The sequence below is a fragment of the Lycorma delicatula genome, chromosome 9, assembly GCF_047948215.1.
Source record: "Lycorma delicatula isolate Av1 chromosome 9, ASM4794821v1, whole genome shotgun sequence".
NCBI classification, from domain to species: Eukaryota; Metazoa; Arthropoda; class Insecta; order Hemiptera; family Fulgoridae; genus Lycorma; species Lycorma delicatula.
Genome location: NC_134463.1, coordinates 76337203 through 76359861, shown reverse-complemented (window position 1 = coordinate 76359861; position 22659 = coordinate 76337203). Strand labels below are relative to the sequence as shown.

The window sequence follows — 22659 nt, the reverse complement described above, 5'->3', positions numbered from 1 at the left end:
GTTTGTGATTTTTTTCTGTGGGAGTATCTCAAACATAGTCTTTGTCTTTGGTAGTCGACCACAGTCAATTGCAGAACTTAAGGAAGCCATTCAACGAGAAATTGAAGCAGTTCCACAAGTGATGATTGAGCGAGCAATGTCAAATTTTAGAATGAGGTTAAGTGAGTGTGTGAGGAGTAATGGAAAACATTTGTACGACATAATATTCAAATAAAAAAAATCTATGTAATTCACTATAAATTGCAAAAATTGATCTTAATTTGATATATTAAATGTTTTAATAGTACGAAACACAGTTTAATTATTATCCCTCAAAAATCGTCAGGTTTATATGCCGGACCCATATATATATACTCAAAAATCTAGCATTAGAGAAGCATTACCGGGTCTGCTAGTATTTAATAAATGAATTTGTTTTATTTATTAAAAAAATAGAAAAAAATGAGCCAAATTTAAAATTATTTATAATGTACAAATGTTTTAATATTTAATAATAATAACATAAAGAAAAGCTCCTTCGTTGTTGACAAATTATTAAATAGATTTCGGTTATTTGATTTTTTTTAACTAACAATTTTAATTTAGATAATTCATTTTTATAAGTTACTTTCTTTTTCTTTTAATACAGGTTATATTTCGTCATTATAAAAAGAACTATTCTCTGTTTTATTAGAACTTTTATACCAAATTAACTTATTATTTAATTTTTTTTTTTTTTTTTTTAATTATTATTAATTTACTATTATTATTTGTTATTAATAATTTTTATTATATTTAGTGAAGAAAATGATTTAGTGGCAAAAAATTAAAAGCCTGCATTATGGAGCGAATGCGTACTTCCAGGTTAATTGTCTGCAATAACTGGAATTTTTTATCAATGCAGTTTTAGAAATGAGTTGTCATTTTGTTCAAAATAAAATGACTAATAAATTTTGTAATAAATAAAAATTAGATCAAACAAATAATTACTAAGATATTGAAGATTAATAAATGAAGATGGCGGACATTATGAAATTTTTAAAGATGACGTTTTAAATTTTTTTTATTTTGTAGAATAAGACAGTAGTAGTATATTTGCCAAATTTAATTAAAGTAGGTTAACCCGTTCCTGAAAAAAATATTTTTTTTGTTGAAAATCACAAAATGGCGTCCAGAATGAAAAAAAAGCAAAATAGAACTTATGTTGATGTAAATGTTTTACTCATTTTGGTGTCCTGAATCAGTAACTGAAGTTCGGTGAATATTTGTCCGGAACCCTCTGTATGTATAGAGTGTTTCATTTAAATTGCCCCCAGGCAATATTCTTGTAACTACGTACAATACAAAAAATGACCTAAACAAAAGTTAATCAGATTAGAGAGGGACACCTCATGATGACCTTAGATTTGACCTTGACCTCATTTCAAGGTAAACACTGTTATACGGGTTATCAGAGATAGTGTTATACGGGACAGTACCAGATAGCAATCCTCTTCTAATAACTTAGAAACCAGTGACTGTAAATATATGCAAAAAAAATCCAGATCCATATGACACTATCTCTGATAGCCATATCACCTTAAAAACATTTTCCAAGGTCATATGTGTGACCACACATACCAATATAAAATTTTCTGCTCTTTTCAATGGTGGAGAAAAATAAGTCATTCCATTTGAAAAAAGTGTTGACCTTGAAATAAGGTCGAGTTCAAGGTCAAATCTAAGGTCACCATGAGGTGTCCCTCTCCAACCTGTGTAACTTTTGTTTAAGTCATTTTTTTGTATTGTGCGTAGTTTACTAAAAATAATTAATCACCTGGGGTGATTAAAATGAAACATTCTGTGTGCCTATATATATATATATATATATATATATATATATATATTCACTGCAATTAAAAGCAGATCCTACTTATGTGAAATTAACAGTGGTATTATAATTTAACATGTCAATGAATACTCGTACATAGATTTTAAGCTGAAGTGTTGATTATTTTAGGAAATGTTGATAATTTAAAGTAATAACTATTCTTGTTTGAATAGTAAAAAACCATCACAGTGTAATTATTTCATATAATTGTTACAAGTCCTTTACTAGTGTTTTAATATTATACTTTATTAAAAAAAATAAAAAAAAACAACAGTATATTTTCATGTACTAATCACTGGACCAACTTAGCATTCATTAATTGAATAAAAATATACTGAATATAATTTCTCATGAAATAATGATTCTACAATCATGAAACTCTGATCATCCACATTCTTTATTGAAGTGTGATCAATACAATTTACTAATGATTGAAAAACTACAAAAGAAAAACTGTAATGGAGACTTTATAACCATAATATCTGTTACCAGACACAGAGATATGGGATGAAGAGAGAAAAAGTATTGACAATGTGGGATATAAATAATTTAATTGTAATAAACTAGTTGAATCCATCACATGGAATCTAAACGAGAAAATAGCCTGGCAAGAAAGAGCACACAGACTAGCAATGGCACAAGTGGTCACACGAAACACCTATAACAAGAAATGCATCTCCAAACAAGCCAAGGTAAGACACTATAATACGGTGATCAAACCGGTAGTAATGTATGGGAGTGAAACACTGGGTCAAATCAAGATAGCATCGAGAACTGAAAAAGTAGCCAAAATAGAAAGAAGGATCGTAAGGACCTGTATTGGCGGGGTAAACTTGGTGGAAGGAAAGTGGAGATTACTCCCAAACCATAGAATCTATGAGGTCGTTACACCAATTACAGAAGAAATAAGAAAGAAGAGAATTAAATTCTTTGGCCACCTCTTGCGTTTGGAGGAATCAAGGAAAAGTAAACAACTCTTGGAAAGATAGCTAAAGCTAAAAACGCAACCAGTGTGGCCCACTGAGGAGCTTCAAGACATCAAAGAAGTAGGCATTGCACTGCAAATCTCAGAACAGGATCTGGAAATTATAACAACTTGCCCGGTGTTAAATTTGCAGAAAAGCTTAAAAAGAAAACGGGGACGGTTTGGACAGAGGAACAGAAAAGGGATTTTTCCAGGAAAATGAAAGAGTATTGGAAGATAAGAAAGACTAAACATAAATGACTAATTGGTCCTTCCGGGCCGTAACAAAAAAAAAAAAAACTGGGTAAGTGATAAGTGTTGCATCCAACCCTGAAATGTACAGTACTGTTCTTTTTTGGTGACATTATATATGGGTAATACGGCGACACTAATACAAAATAGAATCCAACAAAATTATTAAATGTTAAACTTGTTTTGATATCTGGCAGAATTCTTTAAATAACTTTCTTTTAAAAACTTAAACAATTTTGTACATTGATTATAAATATCTAATTTAAAAATGGTTAATACCGTTAGGCTATGCTACTCAGGAATGTACTAAACTGCTAACTACATAAATAGTACTCCCGTTAATAATAACAGTAGTATTTCTGTTGTCCATAGTATATTATTTCTGGAAGCCATCTTAGATGACAAATTCCAATTAATAATCAGAATGATTTCATAAGTAATTACATAAATTATATTGTTTCTCTTTGAAATATCTTAATAAAGCAGTAAGCATGACATTATTATTAGATATTTATTATTTCGATGTATAGTTCCATCAGAAGTATTATATTTTTAAAGACTTCGTCTGCGGTATTGGTTTTGAATTTTATTTTACATTCTTGACTCTTGTTTTAATAAATTTTTATTATATGATTAATATTCATTTTACACCTTATAAGTTTTATTATTTTGGAGTTAATTTACCCTTTTATTAATAAACTTCTGGGCGATGATAACACCCAGGCGTTTTTCACCCATAAACAAAAAAAAAAAAAAATGAAGTATTATATTATCCCTTGGGGGTCCAACAGAAAGTCGAATGAATTATCTAGATAAAAATTGGGTTGTCAGGTCATTGTTTGAAAGGAAAAGCAGAAAAACATTCATTATCAAAGACTGATGATAGAACATTACAAAAAGTCTAAATTATTTTCCAATTTAGATGTATTTAAACAAGTATAACTTCATCTGTTTAAAATATTTTAGCTTTCCTTTTTGTAGGATTTGTTTTATCCCTTATGATGACACTCATATAAAAGAAAATACAATAGAATTATAGAATTGCTAAACCGTTCTGATGTCTACAGAATGCTGTAAATTTGAATTTCAGTTAGTAAAAACAATCGATTGGTGTTCATACAGGAAAATTTTCTTATTCTGTGATTTAAATGTTTATATAACTATTTAACAGTTTGTCATATTTTAAAATAATCTTATTTTTAAAAATTCTGAGCATTCTCAAAAGTTCTCTCAGTTGTCAGTCTGTAATTTGCTAATATACCACATGTAATATAATTTCCTTGCTTATGAATAAAGAAACGCTTTCTCTCAACCAATAATTTCTACTAGATCAAAATTGTTGTTATTAAAATAATAATTACTATTATCTTTTCTGCTAAGATCACTATGTTGAGTACTATTTACCTCTCTTAGTTTCATTCTTTTATTATATGTTGAAGTGTTTTGGAACCATTCCATTGTCAAAACTTATTGTATTGGTACTTTTAAATTTCTGCTCCATGTATTTAACCATGCCTTACCTAACCTTTTTCTTGTTTATTTTATAACATTACATTAACATGAAATAAACAAGAAAGCTAGATAAGGCATGACGTCAAAGAGGTGATTTGACTAGATGCTATATAAAGATTAGTAGAAGTTTTTAAACTTCTATCAATACAATAAGTTTTGACGATGGAGTGGTTCAAAACGTGTCAATATATAATAAAAGAATGAAGCTAAGAAATAGTACTCTACTAGATCAGTTAAAAAAATTTAAGATGCATCTTCTTACTGCCCACAGAATTGGCTAGTATTATCAATTTGTTGATTGAAAAAACTTTTCATTCTGTATCTTTTGCAATTAATAAAGTTTTTCACAAGGACGTCTTAAAATTAAATCAAGTGATTAATCAAATCAAACTAATTAAATATGGAGCATAAAAGTAGTTTATTAAGAGATGTGATATTAAAATCTTACCTGTCATACCTATCGATGTTGGCCGGTACATATCGATCGTGTATGTAATTGTGCAATAGATACCTATCGTATGGGTCCGGGGGCGCGGGGGCTGGTGGAGGCAAATAGCGGTCTGGAGTCGGCGGCGGCGGAAGGAAGGCCCTGTGCTCGGCGAGGTAGCCACCGCCGCCTCTGCCGGTGCACGATTCCCTAACGCTGCCGTTGCTACTCGACGTGCTGCTGCTGCTGGCACTGCTGCTGCTTATGCTACTTCCGCTACTACTACTGCCGCCGCCAACGCAGTGTTGATCCCTGACGTTGCTGCGTGCCTCCACCTCCTGCATCCTCCCCCGGGAACCCTTCTCAGGACATCTAAAACACATAAAAATAAAAAATTAAACACTGGATTGAAAATTAAACTTTAAGGTGAAAGGAAATGATGTAATCTTCATGCCCCAGAGAAAATGTTTAATTTTCAGAAATTTCTTCTCATTCTATTAAGAGTTCTTTAGGTAAAACAAAACATCAGCGGTTTGGAAGAGGACAAAAGGTAACCATAATCAGCTATTGTTACCTGTATTGTTCCAGGATTTTGGTTTAAGTTTATTGAAAGTTAGACTATAAACTATTTTTAACTTGACTAAATTTTAGTGTTACTGGTGAATTTTAGAACTGGGCTTCAAAATAACGCCGATATAAGAAATGTTTGTCCAGGGTTACAAAAAAACTGTAATTTGGCTTACAACTTATTGTGGTGGGATAATTTATGAAATTAAGGTAGAAAAACAGTAGGCGTTTGAGTTTATATTTACTTTAGGTAGCTCTCTCTAGGCTAGAACTACCATAGCTAATTGTTCACAAAGCCTGTGATATTTTATTGAGGCAAAATAACGAAATGAATTAACGCGAGATAAAGAATTTTTGGATTATGGTATATTCTCCACAGGAAATGAACTTTACTGTATAATTATAAGTTAAATCAACTGGAGAAAAAAAGACGCTATTATATACACCTAATAATTTATATTCTAAATATGGAAGCAATTTTTTTCGCGACCGGAAAACGTACAGATTTAAGATATAACGGTTTATTATCTGGTTCCTTGGACAATTGTTTTGTTAGGTGGTCTCCGAAAACTTGTCATCGACTGCGACTAGAATTAAAAAATGTGAAATGGTACACACTGGTATACACTGTAAGTAGTATACACTGACAAGGTTAGCTTTATGCTATCAATTATTATTATTCCAGTATTTTTTAATACTTTTGACTCAGGATCATCCGATTAAAATGAACAGCCATATATTTTATTGGATAAATGTCCAGGTAATCGGTTTATCTTGGTATTCTATTTTATTTAATGATTATATTATCTAAGAAACGATCGGATTGAAAGAAAAGATGAACTAACAACTTTAATTAGAATCACTATTTTAAGAACTGGAAGTAAAAAATACGAAAAATTTATTAAAATTACTACTGATAAATAAATAAATTCAGTAACATGAGAAAGATCGAACTCTTTGCGGCATTAATGAACATTCAGTACTTAATGAGTCAAATTTCGGGCGAATCCATGCAGTCGCTAATGTGTTTGCATGACCTGGTCGATACTGGTGACAACAAAGGTTAGTAGACTCGTAAGTGGTTATAAACTGAGGTTCTTAAACTTTACTTTGAAAATTTGTCCTAGATATTAAACACTCTTTATTTTGAAATTACAATAAACCCATTGCTCACTTTATAATAATACACTTTCCAATGTGAAATTTTTCAATGATTATTTTATTCAGCAGTTATTATTTACACGATTCATAAGATTAAATATAAATGATTCCGTTAACTTCAAAAGTACTATTGTAAAACAAAAATATAAATATTTGGGTCTGTAAGTCATAATTTATTTTTATTGTATAAGGAATTATTATTTTCCATAGTTCTTTTACACCACCTTTTCAACCCAAAAAAAGATACCACTTTGGGGCTATTAATTAGAGCGCGTTACTACATTTAAAAGATTAAGTAATTTTAATAATTTAGTTGTTTTAATAATTAAGTTATATTCCTAATCTGAGAACGTTCCTCAGCTACGGTTAGGTAGGTTTATTTAACCTAACTTATATTAACAAAACTTAATTGTTAAGTTAACATTAAGTTAAATAACTTATTTTAAATTCAGTTATGTTATTTAACTCAATTAACTTATGTTAACTTAATTAAATTAATATAGCTTGGGTTAGGTTAGATGGTATTTCAAATTCAAGATACATATTTGTTTTTTTGCCAGTATCAATATTTCTCTAAAATAAATTTTTATTTAAAATTTAATGTCCTTTCTTATGTTTGAGTTTTAAGAACTTTAACCTATTTAAATAAAATTGTTATTTTTACATTATCCACAGGATGTTTTTTTTACTGAAATTTTAATCAATAAAAATAATTGATGAACTAATTTCATCAATAAAAATAACTGATAAAATAATTTCATCCATAAAATCAAAATAATTGGGTCACCTGTAATACTAATCTTTAATAATGGGTTAATTAGATTATTAATTTGTCCATGTGTGGGCCATTCAAGAACGATTGAAATTATTTCAACAGCAAGACGTGTATATTCTTTTTTCTGTTTAGCTTCCAGAACCACCATAAGGTATTCCTTCAGAGGATGATATGTATGAATGTAAATGAAGTGTAATGTGTCCAATTTGAATACTAAATCTTGGATACCAGTGTTCTTTGGTGGTTGGGTTTCAATTAACCACATATCTCAGGAATGGTCGCCCTGAGACCATACTCATTTTAGCAAAACTTGACTAGGATAAATTTATCATAACTGTGAATGAAGTACTGTCTTCAAATTAGTACATTCATCACAGAGAACTTTCAGCCGTTTTAAATTTTACTTTGGGATGAATTTTACAAAAAAAAAATTCAATTTTTAAAGGGCAGTTTAAAAAAAAATGTTTTTGAGTCTTTCATACTCATTTTAGCAAAAAAATTCAAAATCACAAAATTAAAAAATTCAAACTTTAATAAGAAGCATTAGTAATTCTTGGAAAACATTATTTCTTAATTTTCTTTAGGTGTCTCTCTGTTGTTGAAAAGAACTGATTAAAAGACTAACTACAAATGAATCTGTCAGTAACATTTAAATATATTACATTTATCTGGTGAGAAGTAAGAAACAAATTTGTTTGGTTGTTTTAATTTAGTTTTTCGTATTAAAATTAAATGTAAATGATGTATTCTAGGTAGAGATATTAAATTTGTATTTTAACTTTTTTTTATAATATAAAATATGCCATCTTAACTTTTTCGTTTGCTACAAAGTAAAAAATATAATTTTTTTAATTTTTATATGACAGACTAGCAATTGAAAATAAATGATGAATTAATACATTGATAAAAAAAATTGATCACTCATTTCTATGAAATGAAAAAGAGATTCTGTCTAATTTTATATAAAAGCTAAACATTAAATCAAGAATCAAACAGAAAGCAATTTTAATTGCCACAGGGTTACAATTTTAATTTTGTCTATTCCTACTATAGGTAGAACTTTAATATTGACGTGACTGTTTAAGAAAGGTTTGTTGATGAATCAAACAGATCGTACATTTCTTTATGAATTATAAATAAATATACAACACAGCAGGGAAATCAGCAGTGATCTTTTGGCTTCAGGAAGAAAGAAGGTAAATGGAATAATCTTCAGTGATTTAAATAAGTTTTGCTTCATCAACAATGAAAACAGAAGAATTAACTAAACATATAGCAACGTAAGACAGCCAATCTATTTCTCCATACTAGTTGACACAACTGTTTAAGTGAACATATAAAACCAGTATTTCATATCAATAATTTTTGATACTGTGTTTCCTCAAGGCAAGAAATTTCTTGACACAAATTTATTATTCAGAAAAAAAAGAATGTAACCTAATTTAATTATGTACTATATAGTTTTTCTGATTAATATTAGTTTTTAAGGTATATTTCTGATTTGGAAAGGAACAGGCCGTATCTCATACCTCTTACTTGAGTACATCTCTCTATTTAAGCTTCATAAAGATATAAAGCTTATATCCATATGATGCTTCTGGTGTTGGGTCAGAGGATACAAACCAATTTTAAGGTTAATGGTTGAGATGAAAATATGATTTCCATATTATGAACACACAAAACATAATTTTTGTTAATAATTACTTGGATTTAAATATATCGTCATTCTGATCAGTGTGATAATATGTCCTTGAAAATTGGAAACTTTAAATTTAAAAATTTATTTTTAGTTATAGTAAATTTGATAAAATTTACAAAATATTTTATTAAATAATATTAGATATAATAATAATATTATTATTGTATTTTATATAATGATAATAAATTTAAAAAAAAACAATGTGCAATTTTTATCCTCTCTACATCTCTATTAGTGATGTATATTAAAAATTTATAAAATATTCATGATTATACAGGTGGTAAACCGATAGAATAAATGCCATTTATAGTTATGAGTAACTTAAATTAAGTGCTAATCTTGTAGGAATTAGAAGGACCATAGAATTAATCAAAATTTTAACTCTAATCTTATGCTTTTTACTTCATAAAAATTAGTTTAATATTTTCAAAGAAAAAGGTGTGAAGATAATATTTATGAACAGACTAACATATTTTTTAATTTATTTAGAATCCTAAGTAAGAATTTACTTAACTAAGAAGGAAATATTTCTCAAATGATGAAACTATTAGAAAATTTTTTTTTAACTGATATGCAAAAAAACTCTCCTAAGATAGGCTATTTGCTCAACATAAAGATTTGGTCGAAAGATATTACATGATCAACTTCTAACTTATCTTTGCTAACATTCTTCCGTAGATAGATTAGATTAAATTTTCATTGTTAAATAGAATGAAAATTCTTATTATCATAAAAATATGGCAAAACTAAACAAACCTGTTACTGAAGTAGACAATATAAAAAAATTAAACCCTGAAGTAGTGTATAGTAAAAACCATAATTTACCCTTATTTAACAAAATAAAACAATAATTTATCAAGCATTCCACTCAAATCATAAACATTATGCTTAATAAAAATGAACCATGTTTAATATTCCTAATTTCTTAATTTAATCTGAAAATAATAATCCAGTTTTCAAAATAAATAAAAAATATTAACACAGCTAAATTTGGTTATATTCTATATTATTTTTAAAAATCTTTTATATATTACACCTACTAGTTAAGTACAAATTTTTATAAAAACATAAGTTACAACACTAATTATAAAATCTTAAACTAAAACATAATTATTTACAAACTATTACACTAAACATATCCAAACTACTTCAGAAAAGGACAAAAAGAGAAAAATAGTTCAATGTTTAAATATCACATCATCATTATTGATATATTTCATGAAGGTTGTGAACAAATATTCTTTGAGTAAAATTATTATTCAACTACTGTTAAAAAAACAGGTTCTTAACTTATGTTAAAGAAATGAATGCACATATTCCAGAGTTAACAAGAAATGTAATAAAGCGAAGAAGACGTTCATACTACTTACAATATTTAGAAAAGATTCATATAATTAGAAGTAAAATGAAATATTTTCAGAAAATTTTTGTGATTGGTAACTGTGTCTTGGATTATACATACTGTGATTCTTGTTCATTGAATAAAAATATTCATGTTCCTGTTTTATTTCCTTGGTTCATTAGTCCCATATGCATTGTTAATTAGTTCATAACAAATATGAAGATCATAAGGCAGAACTACAGAACAAGTGACATTAAAAATTGACTGATATGGCTAGGTCTCAGGCTATAATCACTCAGAGACATTTTGCTTCAACAAAATAAAGGAAAAACTCTTTTAAATCAGAGATATTTCAATTATGCAGTCGGGTCAATGATATTGAAAGATTGATAAAGGTTGCAATGTACCATTTTCTATGAAAGGAACCAAAAACAATAAAATTATTATTTACTAGTAAAATACTTGCCTCAACTTATAATGTCTTTAATCTTAGACTCAGGCCATTACTTAAAAAGAAATGTAAGCCCACTTTATATAAACAAAAACTCTATCATATTATAAGTGAATGAACATAAATAATATGTTAACAATAATAACTTTTTATTTATATTAGTAATTACAGACTAATTGTCTAATTACAGTTATTTATGAAAAATTCATTGTTTTGTGTAAGGAAAATGCTAAACCTGACTGGTATTCAACTGAGAACCTACCACATGAAATGCAGAGATACTATTATTCCATCATTGAGGTTAGTAATTATAATAAATTGAAAGACAAAAAGTAATTATGAAATAATAAACTGATGAAGTGCTTTGAACAATAAGCAGTTTAAAATATTATTAATGTATTATAGATCATAAGTTTAGAAAAATTATATACAAAAGTAATTAATACATTTTATAATTAATAGAATTGCTGTGTTGGAATCAGAATAACTGAATGGTTGACTACTATTTTCTTAATCCAGAGGTTGATGGTTAAAAAAATCTGGTTCAAATCTGTAAAAATCTACTTTTAATATGCGACTCTTTAGCCTTCCTAACTGTAATAAATATTACATAACCACTAATGGAGGAAATTAAATGTCAGCTGAGTAGCATTGGTTACATTTTTTTCTTATGTAGTATAGGCTGTGAATGAGGTGTTTGCTGTCAGCATGTAGCTTTTCATTCTAGAAACCTTTGGTTAAAAGGTTAACTTTATTGTAATAAAGAAATAATATAATTTTAAAATGTCTGTATTAAAAAAGTGTATATACTTCCTCTTTTCTCTTTCACACTTTCTCATTCTCTCTCTCTCTCTCACCCCCCCCACACACACACACACACACTAAAACACACATACACACACACACTAAAACACACATACACAATACATTTATCATCATGTGCAGGCACATAAAATAAATATAAGCTTACTAAGCAAAATATAAAAGAAGGGTGCGTCCATCACAATCAATGTTACTGTCCAGTTTCCTTCACTTGTCTCAAAGTTTGCAATGAAATAAAAATGAGAAAGGCAAATGAACATACACTGTTCTTGGTAATCCAACATGTGTCTCATTTAATTTGATGCACATTCACACTTTCACAATTTTTTCTTAAAATAAATAACTATATAGAAATCTATAGATTGCAAATTAATAAAAATTCTTTAGAATCATTATAAATAAATCAAAAAAGCAGTTTTTTACACAGTAAAAGTAATAACAAACAGTAGACAGATATAATAGAATATGCATTGGAGACCTTATAATATTTTAAAGCATCAATTCATACAAATAAATTCAAAAGAATACAAATTATTCTGTTTTAAATTCTGATAATCTCCTTACAGAGAAATGGTTGATGAAATTTTTTTTGAAGTTAAATTGTTTTACAGAGGTATTTAGTCATCTCTTCGAGTTTGTTATTCCAAATTTCAATTTTAATTTCTATTTTTTTTATTTTCGTTAAACATATGAGTATATCTGATTATGACAGAATTGCTATCACTTAATAATGAAAGCATAAATGAATATCACCAACATTTAATTACTGTCATGTAGTTTAATAAATAAAATTTATAATTAAAAAAAAAACGTAAATGTATTATAGTTATAATAAACAAAAAAAAATTGTGATAAATAAGAGGATTAATAGTACCAATTTTCCAAAAGTCTCATTGTCAGAGGTAAAAGCATTAATATTACTAAGGACACAATAGAAACTTCATTAAACTTGATACAAAGATGGATATTAAAGTATGGTATTTACTACTCTGAGAAAGATAATCCCCACATTCAAAACATACCCTCTATGTTCCATTTCCAGGGCAGTAACAGCTGTACATAAGTACAATACATACATATAGCTGGCTAACAGGTCTCCGAGTATTTTCCTCGGACTTCCATCTTCCTTACAGTGACTTGAATCCAGAAAAGTTTAACACAAACACTGGTCCTGTCCATATAGTAACCTGAAGATGTCTTCTTCCATCTTCAGGTCACTATATGGACTGGACTCTTTGGCCACCTGTTGACACGAACAATTGAAAATGATTTTGGAAATGAACTCACACCACTTTTAAAACTGGCGATATGGTGGCCAGGGTCAAAGAGGCTGAAGTTAGTGCAGAGATTACACATCCACTTTCAGCCAGGACATATACCAGTTCCACCATAGTACCTAGCTGAACCTCCAGGATTGGTAGCCCTGGAGTGTGGGTGTATCCCAGCAACTAGTCTTGCTATAGAAGGGATTAAATCATTATGCAAGTTAAACAATTCATTGTGGTAGACGAACACCCTTGTTCAGAACCAGCCATGTCACAAGAATCATAATGGAAGAAGAGTTTTGGGAAAGGAAGAATTATTGATTTGAAGAGTGTGCAGAGAACTACTATGAAGAACTTTGCACTGAGACCTGGTCGTTATTAAGGAAGATAGAAATTTAACAAAGGTAAGCCCTTCCCTTACTGCTTGCAAAATAATGATATGCGCTGAAGGCCAGTGAAAGAAATACGAAAAACATTCAACAATCTATACATTGACTAGACCAATGACATGCTGTACAAGACTATACTTCACTTACAACTCATTCTTATCATCCTCATTCATCCTCTGAAGTATTATCTGAAAGGTAATTACCGGAGGCTAAACAGGAAAAAGAAAGAAAAGACCAAAAAAATTTTCTTAGGCTGAATTTAACAGGAGACTGCTGTACAAGTTGATCCTTACAGCTCTGTGATACAGACTTTGCTCTGTGATCCTCACAACACCCTCAATATTTCAAAAGGTGTTGTGGCCTGCCAAGATCTTCTCAATTGCTCTGAACAGGACATTTTAGAGGAGTTGTCACCGCAAGGAGTCGAAGGATGAACCTTATTATAACCTTCTGCCTCTCATGTCCTCACCTTTAACAGACCAAAATTGCCAGAGAATGTATGAATAGATATACATCGTCTGGATATGTAAGCATTTGTGCTGAACCTATGTGATGCTTTAGATATCAGTGATTTGGCCACACCGCGGTTTGTCGCAAACGACTGCAAATATGTGTGTGTGGTAAAGAAATTCATGAAGGAGAGCAATGTAGGGATCCTTCTGCTTGCATTAACTGCAGAGAACAGCATATACGAGGGCTATTCAGAAAGTAAGGATCGTTTCCAACTGACGCCGCCAGGCGCACGCCAATCGCGTATATATTGGTGTGCTCGTGCTCGGCACCTCAGTCAGCGTCCAACCGTGAAAACGGGAACATCTCCGCACTGCCTGTTTTTTTATATACAAATTTGAAATGTGTGCTGCAATCGAAAATCCCGACAGTTGTGAGTTGCGGTCTGTGATTCGTTTTTTGTTGGCAAAAAAATTAAAACCAATAGAAATTCATCGGAAACTGTGTGAAGTGTACGGGAACAACGTAATGAGTGAAAGTTCTGTCAGGAAGTGGTACATTCAGTTTAAAAATGGCCGAACAAACGTTCACGATAAAGAGAAGAATGGATGTCCGAACATTGTGACTGACGATCTGGTCTCCAAAGTTGACGAAAAGATTCGTGAAAACCGCCGTTTCACAATAACTGAGCTTTCTCTATGTTTCCCACAAGTTTCACGGACTTTATTGTTTGAAATTGTTTCACAGAAGCTAGGCTACCACAAATTTTGTGCAAGATGGGTGCGTCACTGAGTGGTTGAGATCACAGGCGGCAGAATTCTATGACACAGGAATTTCAAAGCTTGTCCACCATTATGATATGCCTGAATTTGTATGGTGATTATGTTGAAAAGTAGTATTTTAGACCCTCTTTCACATGTATATAATAAAAAGTTTTTCTTGTACTTGGTTTTTTAAAATTCCAAAACGTTTCTTACTTTCTGAATAGCCCTCGTATGTTGATTAAGAAAGTGTCCTCTTTACAAAGATGAGGTAGCTATACAAGATGTGAAAATGTTACATAATGTCAGCTACTTCGAAGCCAAAAAGATTGTAAACAACCACAAACTGAGAGCAACTACAACTTATGTTCAGGCAGTGACTACTGTTCCTGCTCTAACAGATGATCCAGACCAAGTCCTTAGAAACCTCACTCCAGTGTTAGCCACAATGATAGAGAGAGTGATTGACAACAAAATTAACTCTCTCTCCAAAGAAAATTATGAGACCGTCCAAGACACATCCACCAGACAATGCATTGAGTAAGAACAAGAGTGAATCTGAACAGAGAAAGAAGGATAAAAAACCTGAGATTCAAATTCGATTGCTTGATCTGTTAGATGAGCCTGTCAAGAGGATGACTGCTTCAAAGACTTTTAAGGAGTCTCTGAAACCATGTACTTCTGAGTTGCCAAAACCACAGAGGCCACCTAAAACCACACAGGGGAGACCTGTTTCTCTCCTGATTGATGCTGGCAGGCAGTGCTACACCTGTTGTAGGTGTCTCCTCAATTCCTGCTTCTCAATCGATGCCTAAACCAAGCACTGAGCCCTGACAGTCATCATCTGCTGCTTCATTGGTCTCCAACTAAGAGGCTGGCAATTACACAGGTGATGATATACTTATCGAACATGAAGCTGTTCGATGAACAGATAAGAAAAGGAAAATGATGAAGGGTAAACCTAAAGATTAATTGTCTAAAGAAATAAATAAGTCAGTTCTTTAATGAAACATCAATGGATGTCTGTCAAACATTCTTGAGCTTTAACTCTTGATATATGATGTAAACCCAATTTCTATATATCTGCAAGAAACATTTCTGCTGAGATAAAAATTTTTATTTAAGTAGATGTAATATTTAATGGTGAGATGAACAACACCATAATAAGAGTTGGAGGTAAAGTAGCCATATTAGCTTCGGCTAGAGCTATCAATGAAGTGGTTGAAATACACAATAAATAATATGCAAGTGGTAGCAACACAAAAAAGTGTCTGCTGCAGATTACTGTCTGTAGCATATACTTGCCAAACTTTGATTGGAAGGAGGATGACATAATATGATTAATTGCTCAGCTTCCCCCACCCGTACTACTAATGGGTGACTTTAATGAACACTATTGTCCTATTTGGGGGTCAAATTGAGTAGATCCCCAGGGAAGAAAATTGAAAAAGTCTCTTTCAATTCTGACTTTACTATTTTAAATGATGACTCAGGGACTTATTTTAAGCCAGAGATGGAACAATCTCCTGTATAGATTAAACTTTTATTAGTGCTTCGATTGCACTGAGATATTCTCACAAAGTTCTACAAAATCTTCAGAGAAGTGATTATTTCTTGGTGTAAATTATAAATGATGTTACAAGAAAATTATATCCCGTTTCTAAAAGTTGGTTGTTTGGTAAGGCAGATTGGATCAGCTTCACTGCTAACACAATACTCCCTCAAACAACTGGAGTTATTGAAAGTTGGTGTTCGAATGCTATATTTGACTCTGCATCAGATATATTTCCAGAATATCTGGTTAACTCAAGAAGCTACTCATTCTGTGGTGGAATGATAAAATATGTGAAGTGATAAGAAGGAAGACAAAAATACACAACACTTTCAAGAAATGCAATATATATTTATTTGTCCTCCAATAAACTAAATGCCCAGTGGAACAAATTTTGGTTGTTAAGTTCACCCATGGGCCTACATGGAATTTGGGAAAATGTGTTTGAAAAACCAATCGTCCATCCCAACAGACGAGATCACATCATTGTAAGGGCAACTACGGGTTGGGAACACTAGCTTCACCCTCTACCAATCTGCTTCGTTGTCACTGATCTTACTGTGTAAGAACAGATCAGTTATGTAATGAACAATGGACTATAAACCTTCTTCTCTTAGAGTGCCCAAAATTCACAACTAGTTGTAGGCAATTAAACTTAAGTCAAAATATGAAGATGCTTATTTGAGAGGATGACATCAAGACTTAAAATTTTTTATAAGATAATAAAATGAGAAAATTAATTTAAAAATTTTTATATCCTTAATTGTCTATATGAAATATTGCTTAAACAGTGGTTAAGTTCTAATGGTTAGTAATTATTAGTTTGATGTTCAATGTTTGTTCAATTGTAAATTTTAAACATTAGCTATTTGTAAAAAAATTTCTCTAAGTCTAAGTCACTAATGACTCTTACTTAATTTATTGTTGATATAACTATAAATAAAAGAATAAAAAAAAAAAATAGTAATTATTAATTTTCTTAGAAAGTATAAATTACTGGTAATTATCAAACCTACATAGGTGTTATTAAGTAAATTTTAAATTATAACTTAAGTAGTCAAAAGGAATAATGAAAAAGGTTCATCTGAAAATTACTCTTGGCTGAATGGAAAACTGATTAAAACAGTAACATAAAAAAGTACACTGATTTTCTTCTACGCCAATTCCCTCTCTGTGTTGACTCTCCTATTCCCACTGTTTTCTTTACTGAAAAAGAATTATTTTGGTCGGATAACACCATGGTTCCATCTGTGGTAACATACTCGTATCTTTAGGTTAGTGGTAGAACAGATGCCTTTTTGTTGAAACTTTACGGGGTAATGACCTTATGTACCTGTGAAATTGTCCAAATATTCATACAGGAAGATGGTTACACAAAAAGCCAGACTAATAGCTGAGGTATTTACTGGGAAAATCCAAGCCTCCTACTTCTGCTTCTTATCAGATTAATCAGATGTAAATGTAGAATTTTGTGGTGTTTGTTTTTGGCAACTTGATTTAAGACAGACACCCAGCACGAGACTATGGACAGTTTGTTTTAAGGTGTTTGTTAGAGGATAGTAATAGTAGTGCATGCGCATTTCATTCTGTATCTGGGTTCATGCTGTCAATGTCAGTGCTTGTACAGTCAGCACAAGAAGTGAGACATGAATTACCATGTAGTTGTGTTTATATTGTGCATTTTATAACATAAATGTATTCTCTCTATATATATATATATATATATATATATATCAAATGGTAAATATTCTCCTAAAAAAATCATGCAACAGGAGAAGCTCTTATCATAATTGTGACTATGACTGTACCATTTCTGTAGCTGACTGATTTGGTGAAAATGCTTGCGTGCTCCCCGTTTTGGAGAGGGTAATTATACGATTTATACAACTATGTCCAGTTGCCAATAATAAACGGCCAAACTCTACTCTTTCAAGTTTCAGTTTTGTTTTAACAAAACTTTTTACATTAACAATATTATTAGATGCTTTTTTATTTGTGTGTTGTCTAACAGTTATATTTAAGTTTTAATGAAAAAATTATATCTTAAAATAAAAAGTCCTTTTTGAAAATAATATCTTTTATTCTCAATTAATGTATCGCATTTTGATTTAGATGATTACATCACATTATTTTAAAGGAATGGTTGAACTATAGGAAGTATTAAAAATAATAATTGGCTTAGTGAAGTGGTCTGTATAGAATGAATTCATGTCTATCTCATTTACATCACCTGCAATACCATTGTAGAAAAGGCTCGATTTTTTGAAACGATTCTACAGAAGCATATTTCCAATAACTTTCAAAATAAGTCGTAACATATTTTATAATAGTTGATAAATATTATTCCATTTTTTTAATAATAGCTTCTCCCGGCATGCCTATGGCATGCCCTTCACAACTAAATCCTTTGGGTGGGTTGCCCTGGTGGGCAGCATTTCAGAATGAGATTATTAGGTGTCCAAAATTGTGTCAAAATGTTTTTTTGGAATCATGAAAATTGATCCAGGAAAAGGGAAAAAATATCAGCAAATCCTTCCTATTAAATTTGGTTTAGATCGGTTTAGGCATAAGCCTAAAAAAAAAAGGAAAAAATAAGGATAAAGATAAGTTACAAAATTATATTATATAGTATAATTTAAATTTATTTATAAATATATAAATATAAAAACTCAAACATACAAACAAAAACATAAAGAAATTTATTAATAAACATACGAACAGAAAACCTTGAGACAACTCTTTTATAATATTTAAAATACTGGCCCTGAAGAGGACCATTAGGTTCATCATCATTCAGTTAAGTGCTCTTCCTCATTAGGAAATAAATTTTAGGGTAGGTTACCATCATCACACCTTCTAAAACCAAAATAACTTCAAAACAAAATATCCGCTTTCACTTTTAAACTCTTTTCTTCAATAAACAAAAATCACTGTTTCACTAATCAATCTAGACCAACCAAAATTTTTCTGAAAACAACATTTTTCACTTGTTTATCTCTATGCTCTGGAAACAATTTCACTTTCACTCCACTCCATGCTTTTACTCTTGATAACACAATATACAACTGTACATGCCCAGAAACTTCTCTTCTCAAATCAGTACCAACCAGTTCAAAAGTTTGCCCTTGAGACTTATTAATTGTCATACAAAAAGCTAATCGCACAGGAAACTTAAGTCTCTTCATATTAAAAAATAATAGAAAACCTTAATGTATAAGGTGAATTAAAACATCAGTATTAATAATAAAGAAAGTGTTAGCAGTTACTTTTTTTTAAATTAAAATGAATATTCGATGAATAATGAGTAAGAAAATTAAATGAAATCAGAAAAGGATGATGGATGGAAGAAACAGTTTTCCAGTTGTATCATGGTTAATTTGAGTAATTATTTTTTGGTTATAGTTTATTAGTTTATGAAGAAAAACAATCACATAAATAAATATTAATATTTATTTTGCATGTATATCGATTAAAGAAATAAATGTATATTACAAGTACAAATAATAACAAGTACAAGCAATAAGTATACACCTGACCACCAGGAGACATGTACTAACGAATCGGGATTTTCTGCTAGTGATCGGTACATTTCGGTGCCTGTTATCTGAGCACATTTTTACTTATTGTTGTATAGAATATTACTCATACTACTTGTTTTTTATCTGCTAAGTAAGAGGGATGGACACACACATAAACAGACACACATACAAATGCCCTTTAATAGGATAGGATATGAATTTAATTAGTTAGGTTATGGATGGAACATAATAAGTAGAGGGTAAATAATGTAATGAAAAACACAAATTAAAGTACATAAATCAGGAAATTATTATACAGAATGAAGAAAAAATTATGAGCAAATAGAATAATGTTGAACTTAAAGGAATGTTGAGGTGGAAGAGAAATTAAAAAATAAAGTAACTGATGACACAAAAGTGCATCAATAATGCTAAGTCTTAGAAAAGTACTTAACGTTAAAATAGTATTTGTTTAAACTACATTACTTACTCTGTGTTATTAAAGGGTATTTCTCCAAGACCAATATTATTTTTCTAAGAAGCCTTTCAACTGCAGCCAATATTATCTTATACAAACCATTTTAATGTTCTATTTACTACAATGTTTATCTGTTTACTTATTAATGCTTGAAAAGTAATACAGCAAGAGATCTTTTCATATAATTCATAATTATTAAAAAAAATGTACTTCTTACAGCTGATTATAACAGCTCATGAGATATGTGAAGTTTAGATGTTAGAATTATATTGATCCTGTTGTTTTATTAAAATTAGGATACTAATAGTTGCAATAGAGCAGAAACTATTACTATGCATTGCAGTTTATAGTACATATTTTAAAATACAATATTAATAAAAAAATTCATGAAAATATTTGTGTGTTGTATAGTACTTTATGATAGTGAAACAAGGGCACAAAAGAAATAAAAATAAAAATATGTGATGCAAATAAATAAAAGATACAAAATGAAAAGATACGGACTTTTGAAAGTGTTCTATCACAAAATGATATTGAAGATAATGAGTTAATAAAATTCAAAATGAAGAGGTATTAAGATCAACAGGACAAGAGAGAACTCTATGACAAAATTTTATTAAGGTATTAACAAGGTTGGTGTATTAAAAGTAAAATCCGTAGAGGAAGACAAACATTGAATATATGGAATATATAATTGAAGTTATAGGATGCAATATTATGTGAATTGAAGTTAAAAGACCAGCACAGAAGAAAAAAATGAAGAATCCCATCAAACCAGTAATTTGTTTAATGACTTAAAAAAATATATAAATAGTAGGACTAATTTAATAAAAATGTTATTTAATTGTTTCATATAATATCTTGCAAAGATTATGTAATTTTCTTGATTCATGACCCACAGTATTTCTTATTAATCTAATTCCTACAGCTTATTATATTTGTTGACCAGGAAGTGTTGTTAATTTGAATCCAAAGAGAGAATGATGGTGAAGATAGTACATAGAAGCTGTTGCTATCAAAATTAAAAGATTACGACAGGTTTTCAATAAGATGCAGTAATTACATAATTACTCATTATCCAACTGTCAATACAATAACAATTTTTATAGTACCATATACATTTTTTAATTACGTAAATCTTTTCTAATTTTTACTTTAGTCACTACTTTCTATAGTTAAGGTCATTCAGTAATTATAATTTCTGTTATAAACAAAAACAGTAAGAAAAATAAAAATAAATTAACATAAAAAATAAAATATCTCATGTTTCTAGATTACTAATTAGGATAATTTATACAAGTAAGATGTGAAATGTATACTTAATGATATTAGTTTAATTTTAGAACTGTGAGTACATGAAAAGCAATTTGACCCATCAAATTAAGCAAAGTAAAAGAACAAATTATCTGTTTATCATTTCTAGAGTTTGCAAAAAAAATTCATAATGTTGTACATAATGTACAAGATGTTGAGAAAGTAATTATAAATACTGGGTGTTTGTTTTAAAACGCAACCCATTTTAAAGAAAATTAATGTGGTATATTTAATGCAATTAGTTATAAACACTACAATTATTTATGCTAAACAATATTGAGATCAAATTTTTTTATAACAAATGTTGAAAATGTTCACCATTTTCATCAATGGAAGCCATTACCCTCTTTTTCATATTCCGTACAATCTTTCGAAGTGTTTCTCTATCTATTTCCTGTAATTCTTCAGTTATGTTGGCTTTCAGCTCTTCAATGGTGAGTGGATTATTTTTGAATTCACAACCTTTTAAATATCTCCAGAGAAAAAATCTGCAGGCAAAAGATCAGGTAACTTAGATGGCCAAAAGCCAGTCGATATTACTCTTTCACCAATAAAGTTTTTCAAAGGTCCATTGTTGCTCAAACCGTGTACCGTGTTCAACCAAATGTGGCCCCATTTGGTTGAAATCATGAATCTTTCTCACTTAATTCTAGATCTGCAATAAATTACATTACAATTTCTTGGTAGAGGTCTGCATTAAGAGTGTTTTCAACAATATGGGGCCAATTATTCTTTGCCTGGAATCGCACACCACATACCAATTTATTATGGGTATAAAGATTGTGAATGGATTATTGAGCTCCAGTAATGATTATTCTGACTTTTAATGTAATCACTCAAATGAAACCAAGCCTCATCTGTAAAAATACATTATCCAACACTTAAATGCTCTCTCGAACAAATTGATTAAACCTCTAATAGCAGTGCAGCCTTGCAGTATAATCAACCAGGTGTAATTCATGTCATACATGAATTCTGCATGTGTGTGTCTCTCTCTCTCTCTCTGTGTGTATGTGTGTGTGTGTGAATGCATGCGTGTATCACATATGTATACATTTATTAATATTTTAAAACTTAATTTTGTTTATTCATTTTTTTTTAATAAACAATT

At 30.0% G+C, this 22659-nt stretch overlaps 1 protein-coding gene across 3 annotated transcripts in view; it reads right to left on the bottom strand.

The window, feature by feature from the left end:
* Positions 1-22659, bottom strand: part of rho-5 (rhomboid-5) — a 552643-nt gene that overhangs the window by 360006 nt on the left and 169978 nt on the right. For all 3 annotated transcript variants that reach the window (XM_075375248.1, XM_075375249.1, XM_075375250.1), the window contains exon 3: positions 5026-5376. In XM_075375248.1, the coding sequence (XP_075231363.1) occupies positions 5026-5348 (323 nt within the window). In that variant the 5' untranslated portion in view covers positions 5349-5376. The remainder of the gene's footprint in view (positions 1-5025; positions 5377-22659) is intronic.